Raw genomic sequence first — 17595 nt, 5'->3', positions numbered from 1 at the left:
TATCGAAGAGTCTGGTATTGTCTTTAAAATATCCCTACAGGACAAAGAAAAATAAAAACCATAGTTTTACAAGTCATTAGCATTCTAAGTCAAGTCTGCATTTTAGGGACATGGGTAGAAAGCCCTGAGTAGAAACTGATGTTCTAATAATTGAGGAAGAATAAAACAACATTGATAATCAATGGCTCAAAAAGAAGACAAATCAATCATATGAGTATCTCCTAGGGTTTTCTACATTAAAGAATGTCTCTTTTAGAAAGGAAAACAGACACCACAATTAGACTGTGTTGTTTGATTCACTGCACAGCATTGTAAACAATGAAAATGATGACACCGCCCTTGCCACCACCATTAGCTACAATTTGTGGTATGCTTACAAGGCATTCTGCTAAGTACTTTATATTTGTGTCTTCTTCAACCATCACAAATATGCTGAGATATTGTCCTCACTTTATAGGATATAAAGTGAAGCTTCAGAGAAGTTACGTATTTTGACTAAGATCAGGCAGGTGGTTAAGTGACAGGTCTGATATTTGAACTCTCGTCCAACTGACTCCAAGACCTGGGTGGGAAGCCCAGGCATGCCATTTATAGAAGAGCATTGGGATCTTGGATACTCAAGATTTTCCTCCCCATTTGCCTATATCATCATAATAAGACTGCGGAAGTACATGAAGAACTAGATTACAATATCACTGTTGTGACTAATGTTTTAGATTGTTATTATTCTGAGATCTTTTAATTTGTCATTATTTCCATTGCTCTATGCTGTTTTGCCTGGCTGTTGCTTTATTATTGAATGAATACCCTGAGCAAGGTTCGCACACAGCTGTTAGAAATGTGGAAGCTAGGCCTTTTTCCTGGGGAAGGAGATGGGTTGAAGGATGTGAGGAAACAAGACCAAATTAGGCCCATCAAAGGAGAACCTGCTTCCTGTTCCTCGTGCCTCGTAGCATCTGTCACTACCAACGGAAACTCTGTTCTAGTGGTGAAAACTATAGAAGGCCTCAGCCATTTTTTTCAATAGAGTTCTATTTATAACATGAAAACTCCCTTCTTGGACTGTGGGGAATGAGTTATTGAGGTCCCTGAAAGATAATTTTGGTGACTGGCGATGTCCTTTTCTAATAATAGCTAGAATTTATTGACTACTTAGTAGGAATGGTCCCTGTGTTAAGTACTGTGCGTACTTGTTAAATCCTTATAATGATTATGTTTTATTATTATTATTTTACAGAGGAAGAACCTGGGGTGTAGGTTAAGGAACATGTCCAAGGCTACGCAGTGAATAAATGAAAGAGCTGGGATTTAACCCGGGCCTTAACCTCTGTACTGCATGACCTTTACTATTTTGCCTCTGATAAAAATGAAAATATTTCTCTTAAGTACTTAGCTTGGGAATGAAAGACAGGTGTGTAAATAACCTTGACTTTGGGTAATTGGCTTCAGGCTTATCCATACTCCGGGCCCTCTCCCACTCACATTTACTGTCTTTCTGTATGTCTTCCTTTCATAATCTGTTTCTTCCTCCTTCTTGCCGTGGAGGTTTTTTTGTTTTCTCTTCTCTCCCTTCCCCACAGCCCCTGCGTTGCCCTTGCCTTCTTAGTGCTTAGATCTGACTCTGCTTTGTTGGCATTATTTCCCTGGTCTTCTCTCAATCTCTCTTTCACGTCTCTTCCTAGTATTTGAATCTCTATTTACCAACAGCACTGAAATGTGACCGTGTAAAGTGTAAAAAAGCAATGCAGGACAACCTTGACAGGTCCAGATAATAATATTTTCATCCTTTCCAGGAAAAAAACAAAGAGGAAAACTCTGTATCTTTCTTTGTTCCTTCTCATCAGGAAAATCATCTAGCTGGAGGCCTCAGAGGCAGCTTCTATCTGGCAACCTTCCCTGAAACAGAGGAAAACTGTTCTGTGATTAGGAGAACAAGGTGGAGGGTCCAGCCCAGAGTCAGGGTCAAGGTTGACTTAGGCTTCAGTCCTTGAAGGACAAAGTGTATTAGATCCCGCCCTCAGAGCTTGGCAGAAGTTACTTCTTTGCTTGAAAGGCCCATCCTCTGCGTAAATCTTCTTACCTTTTCATTATCTGCAGCGAAGAGAAGATCCAGTTCTCAGAGAATGTATTAAACTAGAAAAACGTTTTGCTGCTTTTGAAAAATGGTTCCATGTCTTATTTTCTGCTGATGATTAAGTACAAAAAATTACTATTTCAAATATATTGCTGGGGAGAGAAAAGAGCTCTAGATGGATAGTGTTATTCTTTTTGTCACGGTAATCCTATTTCTTGGCTCAGAAGTTACACATCATGGGAGAGGTGACTTCATACCTGGAAAAATTTGTATTAAACATTTGACCAATTATAGAGTATTTTACTGCCTATGGAATGTTAATATGATTTAATACGTTTACCTAAAATCTGCATTCATTAAAAAATCTGTGATTTGCGCATAATCGCTGCCTAAATCCTTGCCTCAGCCCTCTCTGCATTGCGTGCCTGAAGATCCCTGGGGTGGCTAGAAGTTCTGAACCATTTTCTTTTATGTCTCAGCCAAGGTGCATCTGTCTAATGTCTTCTAACCAGGTGTTATTAGGTGTGATTTCTGGTTGGCTGAGAAATCAATGAGTGGCCAAGTGCAGTGGCTCACGCCTGTAATCCCAGCACTTTGGGAGGCCAAGGCAGGTGGGTCACCTGAGGTCAGGAGTTTGAAACCAGCCTGGCCAACATGGTGAAACCTGGTCTCTACTAAAAATAAAAATAAAAAAATTAGCCAGGCATGGTTGGCGCGTGCCTGTAATCCCAGCTACTCGGGAGGCTGAGGCAGGAGAATCGCTTGATTCTGGGAGGCGAAGATTGCAGTGAGCCGAGATCGCGCCACTGCTCTCCAGCCTGGGTGACAGAGTGAGACTCTGTCTCAAAAAAAAAAAAAAAATGAATGAGTATAGCAGATTTCATCATGCTCCTTTCCCCCAACTCTTTATATTTTTTAGTTTAACAGATCTTTAAGTCCTCTACAAGTGTTTAGCTCTTTCACCGCAGAACCTCTGCGTCATTGCTGCCCCAGAGTCCTCATCCCACTGACTCCCAACCCTCAAGATCTCAGCTTTCACATCATTTCCTCAGGGAGACCCTCCCTAAAGCCTTGACCAGGTCAGCTCCCTCTGAATTTCAGTGCTTCCCTGGGACCCTGGACTTGATGTATTGTGATGCTCATCGCAGAAATTGTTTCTGTGACTCTGGGAAATAAAGGGCACTCAAAAAATATTAGTTTAATTGGTGAATGAATTTCTTAGAAGCAAAAGTTCTAGAAGCTGCTTTAGTATGTTTCAAACAGTGACATCTGAGCATGTCTTCCTTCCCCTGTAGATGATTGCAGTCGGTTGGAAAAGAATCACACACTACAAAGTTTTGTATGTTGCCAAGAATGCCTGAGGTAGAAAACTCAATTTTGGTTGTCTCCTCTCCTATCAGTTTTGGGCCCCTGGCCTTGGCCACCTACCCAGCATACTTGCCCTTAGGACTGAGGAGTTTTGTTCTGTGATCCACCAAAGATTACTTTGGAAAAGGAAGTCACATACTGGCTTTTCTCCTGACTGAATTTAGGTTATGTCACAATTGTAATCATCCAGTTTGGCTTCAGGAATTACTTCTGCCTTTACAAGTTATTCAAGAATCATCTCTTGCAGTTAATACTACAGTTTGATGTCTTTGATTTGTCCCAGAGAGGATACCTCAAGGTATATGTATGTGGGCACGTATGTGCGTGTGTGTTTGTGTGTGTGTTCACAGCAGCCATCTTCTTCCAGCAGGCCTGAAGCCACACATGTCATAGCATGGCTTGTATTCTGTGTCATTCTTCCTGTGAGAGGTGGCAGATTCTTTGAGTCAATTCCTGTGAGTGCTGATGGATTTTTCGCTGAGCCGTTTTACCTTTTCAATCCCTTCCTTCTATGACTTCTGGCAAGTAGTTGTAAGACTGTTGACAATTATGTTTCTCTCCAGGTATCTCAAAATGTCCTTATTGACATTATGTCATTTGAAATCACAACTGATCAGTGTCAGGTAGATGAAGAAGGTGTTATTATATCTCTTCCCCAGAGAGGGGGGTCAGTGGAGTTAACTGACCTATCCAGGCTTCCTTAGTTCCCCGGTGGGACAGCCAGGATGAAGGATAGAGTTTTCCTTCTCCAGGTCTCCAAGCGTCCTGTCTTGGTCTGTGTACAGAACCAAGTGGCTTCTGTAGTCTAACAGACATACCGGACCTGTAAATTTGTGACTTCAAACTAGAATTTCCCTTCAGCTGTAATATTCTTTACATCCCTCCACTCTGTTCTGGTTAGTATATAAGTTAGATCTTAGGACTGGAGCCACGCTGGGTAAGACCTAAAAGCCATTGGCCAGTAATCCTGTTTTTCTTTTCATCATTATTTTGCGATGTTGCTTTCTTTTTTGAAATCTTAAAAGTTTCGCATTTGTATCTGCTTCTAAATCTATCAAGAACGGAAAGTTTCTTCCCAGGACTGGCACACACAAAGCTACTGTGAGCCTTGGGCATGTGTCCAGGCCTTTCCAGAAAGCCTCCCTGCCTGGTGTTCTGAGAAACGCTCTGCCGATGAGGAGGGCAGGGGTCTGCCTCGTGTTCTATTGTGCTGTTTGTGTATGTCTTTCCCTTTCTCTGTTTCTTTGTCCTCCTCCCCCTTCATTCCTCTTTTGTGTGAAAATGCTTTTTTCTGGCTGATTGAGTGTCTGAGTTTGTGGTGAACTTTCAAAGCCTTCTTAGGCTAAGCTACAGGAAGGTCACTGTCACAAAGAGTAAAAAAATGCATAGATCGCCAGAGCTCATTAAAAACATCAGATTGAGGAAGAGAAAATGTCCACCTAAGGGCAAGTCCAATCTGGACGAAGGCTCCTCTTTAGAACTCTCCTGGTTCTTCTGAGGCTGCAGCTTTCCATGGAGGTAAGTGCTGTGTGCCCATCAGAAATACTCACACGAGCATGCAGAGATGGAAGCAAGGAGGCACATATTTTGTAGTTGTGAGAACCTGAAAATAACTTAAATACCTGCCTTCCAGTAGAAGAATACTTAATTACGGTGTGTCCATATCATGAGAAACAATAAGATAGATCTAGAGGTAATGATGAAGTATCTGTAACATACTGCTCAGTAAAAAAGCCCACATTGATTTTCTTTCTATCTATCTATCTATCTATCTATCTATCTATCTATCTATCTATCTATCTATCTATCTATTTTTTTGGAGACAGGGTCTTGCTCTGTTACCCAGGCTGGAGTGCAGTGGTGTGATCACAGCTCACTGCAGCCTCTATCTCTTGGGCAAAATCAATCCACCCACCTCAGCCTCCCTCCTGAGTAGCTGGGGCTACAGGCCTGCACCACCACACCTAGCTAATTTTCTGTATTTTTTGTAGAGATGGGGTTTTGCCGCGTTGCCCCAGCTGGTCTCGAACTCCCGGGCTCAAGCAATACTCCTGTCTCAGCCTCCCAAAGTGCTGGGATTACAGGCGTGAGCCACCACACCCGGCACATATTATGTATATTTAAATATGTATACATATCCACAGAAAAGCCTAGAAGGATATATTCTAACAGTTAACAAAAGGTCCTGGGAATGGGATTAGGATGAAGGGAGAGAGTAGGTATTTTGCTTTTTTAGTTTATGTACATTTGTAAGACTTACTTTTTTGCAATAAATAATGAGTTTTATCATAATAATTAAGGATCACAGGCATTTAAGAAGTGAATAATATATTAGCCTCACAACTCTTACCTGTAATTTTGTGTTTCTGTCTGGGTGTTCTTTTCAGTGAAACACTGTCTTGTTAGGCCGCTGCTGTTTTTGACCTGAGTATATGATATGAATTATCACCTCTCCATATCTGTTTTTCCATCAGTGCCATCATAAGAGTATCTTTTCACTGAAATATTAAGAAACATTAAGCAAGTATAGTGGTGTTAATTAGATTAATTCATCCCTCTTTTTAAAGGTGCAAAACTCTTTTTCTGTAAAAGTCAAGCTGATGTAAGTGCAAATATCAGGTTTTCAATTAATTTCTTCTGGCTTTCTGGAAGAAAGTGAAATTATTGCTTATCATTTCGTTTAATCTGGACTAAATATTTGGAGTATTGGATTATTTCTATGACTTTCATTTGATGGTTTTATGTATCTACTTTAGATGCAGATAATTGAATATTATAGTTCCAAATGCTTTAACATTCCACATTAGTGAAACAATGATCTACACCATAGTGAAAACAGTAACATATTTATTTCTTTCTGTTTGTACTTCAATTCCAAAAGTTAAGCATTAAATTGGCTTTACTCATACTTATGCTTTGATGATAGTCCAGCTTCTTGGTGTGAAATCAAGATGTGAAGAAAGTTAGACACACCTGTGAAAGCCCAGCCTTCAGTTTCACATATGTGGGTAATAACTTAGTCCAGTTATAGGTTGTTAACTAAAAAAAAATTTGTTTGAAGTGTAATTGGGTGATAATGATAATTTTAAAATGTGCTAAAAAATTCTTTTTGGCTGAAAAATTTTGGTAAGGTGTTTAGTTAAGATGAGATGTTGTGTCTCTGTCAATAAAAGATGCATGGATTAATATATAGTCCCTGTCATCTGCTCCAGCCTCCAGCAGTGAATATGCCTGGACCGTATGGGGTAGCTGGTTGCTAGGCAGACAGAGTGTTCTGTTCTGTTCTCGTTTGTCTGTGGCATGTGATTGAGTCAGGAGTGTTGGTAAAGTCTTCTTTGAAGATGAAGCACAGAATAATAGCACGCAAAACATTTTATCCTTTTTATCCTTCAGCTATTTGTCTCTTGCCTTCAGTGAGTGGCTGCCCCAACCTAAAGACAACATGCTGTGTTATTACTAACATACTGGAGGGAGCTGTGCACATACAAATGACCCTGTCTCTTTCTGTGCCCTGGAACCTTGTCCCCTAGGTGGACTCTGTGTGACCCACAGAGCCATCAGAAGATATCATCTTTGCTTATCAAGTTTTTCTCCTTTATCTTTTAAAGACATAACTTCTCTACCTGCTGTTTCTCCTACTTGAAACATATTTTCCTCATTGTAATTTAAGAAACAAAAGGATAATTTTATGAGGACATTTTCAGTGTTCATGCTGAAGCCCTGGTGATCCTTGTCAATTTGAATTTATGCATTTATTCTTTCCAAACTCAGGCACTTCCTTTCATCAGATGGATTTCTGGCCTACCGGCAGTCAGTTATTTCCTAACATATTAGGTGGCAGATTTTGTGGGATTTAATTTGAGCATAATCTTATTGTGTACAGATTGCTTTGAAGTTTCTTCGGGACTCACCAAACCTTCTACACATCAATTTTTCTGCCCTGTATGGGTTTTTTCAAAGTTTAGCCTCCTTAAAACAAACAAACAACAACAACAAAAAACCTTATCAGTTTCACTGCAGCACTCCACTTAAAACAATAAAGTTTAGTTTGTTTTCAAGTGCTTTAAATCCATTGATGTTTCTAGGAACTTTTGGATGTACGATCCGTTGACCACCTACACAAGTTTCCCGGGGTGCCCCTGGGATCTGCCCTGGTGTCCAGGGATTGCTTTGCCTCCCCACAGCCAGTTGGGTACAGTGACTCTCCATTTCTCTTTCTCAGTGCAATCGCTTCTATACTGAGGGCCTGGCTTGACCAGTGTGCAGAAGACTTCCGAGAGCCCCCTCACTTCCCTTGCTTACAGAAACTGCTGGATTATCTCACACGGATGATGCCAGGCTCTGACCCAGAAAGAAGAGCACAAAATCTTCTTGAGCAGTTTCAGAAGCAAGAAGTGGAAACTGACAGTGAGTACTTGTTTGTTCGCAGGGAAAAGGCTAGATTCTGATTCTCCAGCCTCCACGCTGGAGAAAGGTTCTCCCTGTGCTGGCTAATAGGAAACCTTGGTACCCTCACAACAACATGCTGCTGGAGGATTGGCTTGAGTATAAAATTCTCAAGGTTACTGAAGTACTAATTATAGAGCCTAGAATTTTAGACAGAGAAGGGTATTTTCAAGACTACCTAATCTGGCTCCCTCATTTTATGGATGAGGAAACTGTGGAAACTCCAGCTCAGAAAAATTAAGTAATTTCCTGTGGTTTCTTCTGTTACCAAGAAGAGGGTCTCCTTGACGAACTTTAATCTTCCCTTATCAATATGTACCACGCTGAACCTGAATTTGCATTTTATTACCTGTTTAATGGCTCCTTAACCACTCCCATCTAGCAGTCAAGGAATGAAGTCCAGTTCTGATCCTGCCCTCCCAAAAGCTTGGAAAGGTGTTTGTCCTTCAGGATGGAAAAGCATCACTGTAACAGGTCCCCTGCCAGTGCAGATTATCATCATTTAGCATCTCTAAGGGCCTCATCAAAGGAAGTTTCTGTGGCTGTTTTTCCCTATTTGAGGAATTGACTTCCTATTTTCAAGGACAAAGGAAAGGCAACCACTGCAGGTCATGAGGTGCTTGGAACTATTAGGCTTTGAAGAAAGTCAGAAAGAGGCTGGGACAGGCTTCCAGTGTGATGTTGTATCCTCTCACTGGGGTGCTGGGTGACAGTTGCCATGGTGGCTGACCCACTTGGAGCTTCTGACAGGCATTACCCTGAAGGGATGCCTGACTTCATCAGTAAGGGAAAGGAAACGTTCCTCAGCACCAATAAGGAAAGCTGCATCAGTTCCAAAGAAAACAGACCTAAATTCCAAACAATACCTGCTGAATTTCTTATGGATGGGGGTCCCAGAGAGAGGGAAATGCAATTGCATCATTGGAAGCTGACTGCCAAATACTCTATATCTCAGATGACTTCATCTCCCAGGAATGTTTGAATACCAGGGGCACTCCTCCAGCTGCGGACCTCAGCTCCCTTCAGGGCCTCCATGCCTGGCTTTGTGCTGGAGTGGAAAACGCTGTGTTGGAGCCCAGCTCTCCCCATTGGGGCTGCCCCTGGCTCCGAGCCTAATTGGGGAACCGGTGGGACCAGTCATTCATTGTTTCCAACACGGGGACTGCAGGGCAGAGCTCGTTTGGCAGGCTGAGGCAGGGGAGAGGGAGATTGCCTCAGTTCCCATGTGCTTGTTTTACCCAATTTTACTCCTGCAGAAGAAGCAAGCTCTCCTATGTGTTTTTAAAAAGTAAAATTGTGCTTCATGTTTTTACTTATCTCTGGAGGAGAAACAAAAGCAGAAAACAGTGAAGGCATGGACTATGCCCCAGAGAGAAAGGATCATGTAATCTTCATGCACAGCAACGTTATAGACACACATTGGGCTGCTGTGTTTGCTGGATGAATGAATGGAAAGATCAAGCCTTAGCACATACCCTGCTCCTTGATTGAAGTGGGTTAGGCTCTGCATTGCAGGGCAACTGGGATATATGTATGTATTTGTTGACAAGACGAGGGAGAGGCCCTTTCTGAACCTTTATTTGGGATCCCAAGTTTCTAATTACTCCACTAAATTAAACAGTGCCAGAGTTGTATGGAGGAAGAATGATGAAATTAGATTGCTTAACAACCTCCATGTCATGGGGTTTTAGCTTCCTTTAGCTTGTACCTGTTTGTGTCGCAGACTCCGGGGATAGGCAGTGATCCCCTCCTACGTTTTTCAGTCATAACCCAACCCCATTCGCATCTGGACCTTCAAGTCCAGGGTAAAGGGGCAATCCTTAAATCACATACCTGCCACCAGCGTAGGCAGATACCCACATGCTGCCCTAAAGGGGAAGTGGTGTAGGGTCCACTCTCAGAAGCTCCTTTTCCCTGGAAAATGAAGGAAAGCCACTGTGACTTAATCCAAGATGCCCAATAGTCTTTAATTCTACAAAGAAAGAAAGAACAGGCTCAAAATATATAAGCATTCTGGAGGAGTAGTAACATGCTGATTTACATTTCTGCTAAGATATAACTGAATGTAACTAGAGTTTTCTTTCCTTGAGAACAGGTTTGACAGGAAGGAGTGCGAGGAGTGTGAAGGGGCTGAGGTTGGGAAACAACCCGAGCACTGGGGAAAGGTTCCAGGAAAGGAAGGCTGGGGATTTAAGTCAGAAAAACGTCATCAAATTCCAGTCTTTCCAAATGGAGACTGGAGGTCCTATTCCAGGTGTGGGCTCTTCTGCTTTTTATTCGGAATCCTGGGTACTGATTTTCTCTTCTTCACGCTGTGCCCTGTGTAATTTGCTAATTGATGATCTTGGCTGTGATAGGTTCAGGTGAATTTAGTTGAAGACTGTTCTGCTTCATGCATTCTTAGCTTTGAGTGGAAGTTGAAAGTGACTCTGAACATTTTGAGAATTTTGAGGGCTTCGTCAGCATTTCTAACACCAAAATAGCTCATTTTATTGCCCAAAGTCCTACCTGCCTTCATGGCGAGTCCTTCCAGGCTTCTGCTTATAAGTTGCCCAGCAACCAAAAATTGCACGGTTGGGGTTTAGGAGTTAGTTGGATTAGTCCTGGAGCTGATCTGATCAAAAAGTTTGAAAAAGCCCTAGACAAAGGGCTCTCTCTAGACTTTGCCTATCTTGGCTCTGTCCTTGGATTTGTCAGAGTGAGAGCATGAGGGCTCTGATCTTAATAGAGAATCTAAGAACAAGCAGAGATGGGAAGATCTCCATTGCTCTCAGATGCATTGTGCTTGTGGTTGTCTCCCTGTGGCTGTTCTGGAGGATTGGCCCTCTTCTTCCTAAATAAAAGAAGTCTGATGACTCTATAAGCAAGATTATATACACTGGCACCAAATTACTAATCTTTTCCGTATGTGAACAGATGGGCTTCCCAATACGATCTCCTTCAGCCTGGAAGAGGAAGAGGAACTGGAGGGTGGAGGGTCAGCAGAATTCACGTGCTTCTCAGAAGATCTCGTGGCAGAGCAGCTGACCTACATGGATGCAGTATGTCTTCTCTTTGTGATCAGATGTACTTTCACTTAAAACGTGGGGGAGTGATGGCACTGGTGCCCCGGTGAGAGCAGTGGGATAATGTGATTTTAAGTCTTCTTGAATCCTTGAGAGAGGCTGCGCCTGCAGATACAGAGTTAAGATGTGTCTTGAATCAATCATCTGAATAATTCAGGCCTGAGCTCTTCTTGCAACTCTAGGAGAAGGTGCTTTTGGAGCTCAAGACACAGAGGGAAATAAGAATTCGAATCCCTGTGAAACAAAATCTGCCTTGTTCTGTGGGTATTTTTCTCCCTTTACACTCATAAATATTTCAAGATCTGAACTGTTTATTTGGAGGATTGTAAAGGGATCAAAGTATAAGTTAGGATAAAATAAATTCACAGAATCCACATGTGATTGTATCTGGCCCCTCATTTCCACGTGTGCTTTCTGTACTTTTGAAGTTTGAATATTTTTGTGAGCTGGACATATTTGAGTATGTCAGTCACATTTCATAGGTCGGTGTTAGCTGGTAAATACAAGAAAACTGTGAGGAGTTATCGTGGTGGCTTTAGCTCTTCTGCTTTATCACTTTTGAGAAAGCAGCGTGGAACGTGATTTTCCTTCTAGTGAACATTATCAATGAGTATATTAATTATTTACTTTTGTCTGTTGAAATGGACACCGTGAGACAAATCAAGTAGAAAAGGATTATCTGGCCATTCACAAAAATGCCAATTTACAAATGACCCAGATGACATACTTTGCCATATGAAATGTCTGTGTTGTCCTTAAAGTCAGTTCCTCTTTTGTTCCAGCAACTCTTCAAGAAAGTAGTGCCTCACCACTGCCTGGGCTGCATTTGGTCTCGAAGGGATAAGAAGGAAAACAAACATTTGGCTCCTACGATCCGTGCCACCATCTCTCAGTTTAATACCCTCACCAAATGTGTTGTCAGCACCATCCTGGGGGGCAAAGAACTCAAAACTCAGCAGAGAGCCAAAATCATTGAGAAGTGGATCAACATCGCTCATGTAATTGTCTTTTATAAAATATTCTTTGTGTTTGGTAGATGCGAGAGACTACTCCATCACTTCGTTTAAATAGTTTAGCTGTTTGGTTGAAAAGGCAGTCAAAAGACCATATATGAGAGCCCACTGGGTTTTTGTTGTTCCAGAGTAAGAAAAAAGTTGCCTTTCTAAACTTGGCAGCTTATTTATTTTCCTCTTTTTTAAAAAATTGGACCCCTGCTCACTTCTTCCCAGTTATGGGCTCTCACACTGCTACCTCTCCAGAGTGAGACATTCTGTCTCCTTTCCCCTTTGTATCCACGACAGACTGAGTGTTGGTTTCAGCACCATGTTCAGGAAATATAAATGGATGGTCTGCATGTCAAAACAGACTGCCCTTCAACCCAGAGTGATTACCTATGCCCCCTCCAGGTACCTGGAGGCATTACATCTTCTGCAGTTTTGAAGAGCTGATACTTTCTCAGAGTCCTGAATCTCTTTTCTAAAGGACGAGACACTTACAAAGATCTCATATTAATCTGAGGTCATATCTCATATTAATCTGAAGTTGGAGGGGAGGAGTCTATTCCTAGGCCTGACTTACATTCTTCTGAGTGTTGGAGTCTAGTCTCTTGGATGAACTGCTTACATACCATGGGACCTCCCCTTCTCAGCATCTTATGTCATGACTGAGAAAACGCCAACATTGTGCAGTCAGTGCGCCACCAAATATTTTGTGAACTCCTAATGTGTGTAAACCACAATATTCTGTACTTAGGGGACATACTAGGATAGAGCATAATTATTTGTTTACAGGAATCTGTACTCAAACAAGGAAGCTAAGATATACTGGAATTATCTCAGCCTGAGGCAGTAGAGGAGTAGGGCCATGGGAGATAAGCACCCTAAAAGCGGAGGAGAGAGAAATCATTTCCGATAGGATGATCAAGGAAGGTTTCACGGATGAATTGACATTTGAAATTAACTTTGAATAACAGATAGGATTTTTGGTATTTGAAGATTAGAGAGGTATTTTTTTTTCTAGGCAAAAGAAATTACATCAGCAAAATAATGATTTTGAAAAATTATTAATATGAAAATATCATATTAATTTCTGTTCTGGGCTCTATGGGTAAACTCTCACCCAAAACACATTTTGCTTTATGTCCCCTTAAATATATTTTTCCTTAAGCCCCTATTGATAGGGCATAATGTTACATTCTGTTTTGTTGTCTTTGATTAAAGAGCAGAGACACAATTGTGCCAGATAATTTGCCTTGAGTCTTCAGGTGGTCTGTTATTACAGACTTCTTAGTGTATTATGAAAGCCAGCAAGAAACAAAGAGTAGAAGTTGCATAAACAACTTACATTTCTCCTATTCTAAGTCGAGCTTATTGCTCAGCAAGTAAGAGATACAAAAGAAGTTGTGAGTGAGATATAGTGTAGAAGTTCTCTGTCTTTTTAGAATGATAAGGAATTTTTTCTTTTTTTTGCCATAGTGTCACAGCGTGTCTCAAAAGCAGACTGTCTACCCCTAATTCATTCAACTACTTTGGCTATAGCGACAATATAGCATCTGTGTATGTGACATAGTGGGGCTCAAGCGATGACTTTTGGTCCAAATTGAATATAAATTGTGCATTTATGTAGTAATAAGAAATGCAAGTTGAATCATTTGAAGTATATTTCAAATCCCGTATCGTGTGCTAATAAAGCCAAGGGCCATTACTTTTTCTTGGTGATATCACTTCCTAATATTGAGTATGTTGTGTCTTTTACAATTGTGTAGGGAAATGTAATAAAATAATGAGACTCACCAGTGGTTTGCTACCAAGATTTATTTTACCTTTCCTGCATTCATCGTAGTCAATTTCTATTGAAAGGATATTTGAAAAAGAAAATTTTTCTGACCTAATATGACTATATTTTCTTGGACTGCCCTTAATGGTATGTTTTTACTTCTGCATCACATCTCCTGGAAGATGCCTCTTTTTCTAGAAATGGGACCAGATGCCTTTTGTACTCCTTTAAACCCTTAGTTTAAACCTCTTTTTGAATAATGTTTTCCATATGTTTATTTCAATTTGTGTGATGTATCTGTGCCTGAGTTCCTTTTTTTATTGCAAGTTTCCTGATTTTTAGAATATAACTTTTGTGAACCTTTGTTGAACCATGCTCCCATAGGCTTAGTTTCCAGATTGCAATTCAGAACATTTCTCTTGTTCTCTCTCTCTTCCCCTCCCTCCCTCCTTCCCTTCCTCCCTCCTCCCTCCTCCCTCCCTCCTTCCCCTCCTTCCTCTCCTTCCTGTTCCTTCCTTCCTTCCTTCCTTCCTTCCTTCCTTCCTTCCTCCCTCTCTTTCTTTGTTTCTCTCTTTCTCTCTCTCCTTCTCTCTTTCTCTTTATATCTTTCCAAATAAGGGGAGGACATTGAGGCATTTAAAAAGGGTGGACATGACTTTTATTAAGTACTTTGGCATTTACTCTGAAGAAAATGTTCGAGGGTTTGTTTGGCATAGTTTTCAGTGTCCAGATTTTGGCATGCTAAATCAGAGTGCTGTTTTTCCTTCATATTCAGGATTAACATTTCTTTGCGAAATGATTCTCAAAGTGATTTACATTTATGCCCAATCACTCTGGGACTTCTTACCTGAGATACTCTACACAAAACCAAATACGTGCTCACATGGTGTACTCACTTGTAAACACTGGGCCTAGTACGCTGTCATGTGCCTGTATATGAAGCATCTCCTTTGACATAAGGCCTGGTCCACTCCCCTCACGTTGCTGCCTTCCCCATGCCAGCCAAGAATGGGACTTTCTCCCTGTCTATTTTGCTGTCCCTGCTATTCAGTCACAGGACTTTGACTCCAAGGTCACTAACTGCTGATGCTACAGGCTCCTTATGGTAGCTTAAGTTTAAATAGGGAGCCTCTCTCCTTACCCAGAAAACAGCATCCAGAATGTTTCCTGTTCTCTTTCTATTTTGTTTTAAAACATTGCCAAAATGAATTTTATTTTAAAAGGCTGAGTTATTTTGGAAGCATTGAAGTAGCAAGGTGTTTTTGAATGTTTATGGTTGCAGGACAAGCCAATTTGAAACCAAATGAATGTGTATAAAAATATCCCCCCTTGGCTAAGAGCATAAAAGCCAAAGTTCAACTCGTGGTGAATTTTTATTGCCAAATTATATACACCTCTGTGGACAAGGGTTGGTCATGAGATGTTCAATACCATCTGACCTCAAAGTGGCTGCTGCCCAGCTCATTTTGGGATCTAAAGAAGATCTAAAGTGCATATTTTTAGGACATCTGTGTGCTTTCAGCAGAGGAAAGTTGCTCTTTCTAGCACAGCTCTGTAGACTTACCTCCATTAGTGTTTTTACTAGGAAAGCTGGAAACTATAAAACTGTAACAACAACACAAAAAAATATATTGACGGGAGAAAAACAAGCATGCTGTGCCAAAATCTATAAAGTGTTTCGATGACTGGGGTGGGAGGAAGGAGCCACTTTTTGATGTTCAGTATTTATACAGCTGCCTATTTAGTGGTAAGAATTCATAGCAGCTGTGATACCTCTAAAACAGGAAACCACCAAGTCACTGTAATATTGATAGTTAAATGCCTTTTATGTTTTAATCACTCCCCATGCAGGAATGTAGACTCCTGAAGAATTTTTCCTCCTTGAGGGCCATCGTTTCGGCGCTGCAGTCTAATTCCATCTATCGGTTAAAAAAGACTTGGGCTGCCGTCCCAAGGTAAGTTCCCAAGTGTTTGCTCTACTTTTCTTTGGCCGGGATAATTAGTGGTTATGATGAGTCCTCACCTTCAAAGCTTGTATCGCATAACTAGAGAAACATATTCGAAATCCTCTGTGTGTTTCAGGCAGGGTGCATCTTACACATAATCATTAATGACTTTTGAGGCAGGGCTCCTGCAGAAATCAAACTCATTCTAAGTATACCAAAGCCAAGATTATTGGCTTTGGGGATGATTTGAAGGATGTGCTTTTTATCCAGATTTTGAGGGATAAGGTTGTGGAGTGATGAAGTTACAGCAACTTGCCATTACTTCTGATTATTTTTCGGCCTCACTACAAAGCCCTAAGCTATTTTAGGACTCAAGGGGTAATGTGTGCAGATGGGGCATTAGTTCTTGATGTTCAGTAGGAAACTATTTAGTTGTCCTTTTAGTTTCAGCATTTTAAAAACTATCTTATTGGCATTAAAAACCTTTAAATGTTCTTTCCTAAGTACCTGAAATTATTAACTGGCCACATCCTATGCTGTTTTTCTTCATATTTCTTGGTGCAACCTTTGGAATAATTAACAACTTAGTTTCCTGATTTTTGCACTACTGCCATCGCTTCCATTTCTGGAACTTCACTGTAGATCAAAGAACTTTGTGCAAAGGAAGGAAAGGTGAGGGAGGGGGCAGTTCTGATTCTCTATCACTACAGATTTAGAGGCTGGGGATTGTGTCATGAGTACAACTCGGCCAGCTCCATTCAACAAGTTTGCCCAGGTTTAAACTAGTCAGGAAGTTAGGCTATATCAGGGAAGAATGTATAAATTCTGTATGGTCTATACCACATATGGTATAGTCAGTCTCAGTTAGGAGGAGAGGGATGCCAGCTGGCTTCCCAGCCAGGCTGCCTTAGTGGGGCAGAATGGAAGGTCTGGGTCCTCAGTTTCATAAGTTTACTCAGAGTTGATCAAGCCCTAAGGGACTGGCATTGTTTGAATTTGCAAGAGCCCCAAGCTGGTAAACCAGAGTTTCATAAATTTATGCTGAAAAACGAGTGCCAGAATCCTCAAGCGTGCTGATAAGCTCATGTTGTCATTCAGGAGATAGTCTACTTAGTGTAAGCCAAATTATTTATTAGGTCATTCTTTGATGGGTAAAAAGAAAAAAATAAAGTGGATGTTTATAATGCCTCATGTTACAGAGCTGTAGAAGCTACAGCTACTTGCACTCCAAAGCTCGTGCTTTGTTTATGACACCAATATCTATCAGTAGAAGAACTGGGAGGCTTTTCAAAGACCAATGCAATTTTCTTGATTATTACTCTTTTTTTGGGTTCTTTCTTCTCTATTTTGAATAATCAAGGTGATTGTGTGTATTAAAGAGAGATTAGTTGGTTGATTTTCCTCTGCACAGTTCTCCTTAAGAACGATGGGGTCATATAAAATCATTACTTGATAGGCCCTGGTGAAATGCGATGGGAAAATCAGAAGCACGCAGTGTCCCCACCCTTCACACCTCCACTTCACCTCTTCTTTCCCTTACCACCACTCCCCACTCAACTGTAGTATAGTATCAAAAACAAAGGGACAGTCAAGTGTTAAAATGCAGCCTTACTCAATTGATTGCAACCTTGTCTGATTGCCATGAAAGGTAATCCTTTCTTTGATGGTTGAAAAAAGAACACTAAGGAAAGTCATGTAACCAGCCTAAGATTTCTTCCACAGCAAGTTTGAGACTAAAACACAAGCACAAAAAATTAATGGACTTGTATCTTAGTCTCCTTGGCTGCCATATGAAAAGATTTATTCTAGCTGGCTTTTAAAACTATTTTCTAAAGACAGATGAAAAACCCTCTAAGCTGAATTCTGTATAACATATGTTTCTGGTTTGTTTCTTAGTTGGTTTGTATGTGTTTTAGCAAGT

General features: G+C 40.9%; 1 protein-coding gene across 4 annotated transcripts in view; it reads left to right on the top strand.

Annotated features, from left to right (window-relative positions):
- The window catches only part of RGL1 (ral guanine nucleotide dissociation stimulator like 1), a 282899-nt gene that overhangs the window by 227047 nt on the left and 38257 nt on the right, over window positions 1-17595 (top strand). For all 4 annotated transcript variants that reach the window (XM_030818761.1, XM_030818759.1, XM_030818760.1 and 1 more), the window contains 4 exons: window positions 7665-7849; window positions 10805-10929; window positions 11736-11951; window positions 15580-15683. In XM_030818761.1, the coding sequence (XP_030674621.1) occupies window positions 7665-7849; window positions 10805-10929; window positions 11736-11951; window positions 15580-15683 (630 nt within the window). The remainder of the gene's footprint in view (window positions 1-7664; window positions 7850-10804; window positions 10930-11735; window positions 11952-15579; window positions 15684-17595) is intronic.

This window comes from Nomascus leucogenys, chromosome 9, assembly GCF_006542625.1.
Source record: "Nomascus leucogenys isolate Asia chromosome 9, Asia_NLE_v1, whole genome shotgun sequence".
In the NCBI taxonomy this organism is placed as follows: domain Eukaryota; kingdom Metazoa; phylum Chordata; class Mammalia; order Primates; family Hylobatidae; genus Nomascus; species Nomascus leucogenys.
This window is presented reverse-complemented; position numbering and strand designations above follow the sequence as displayed.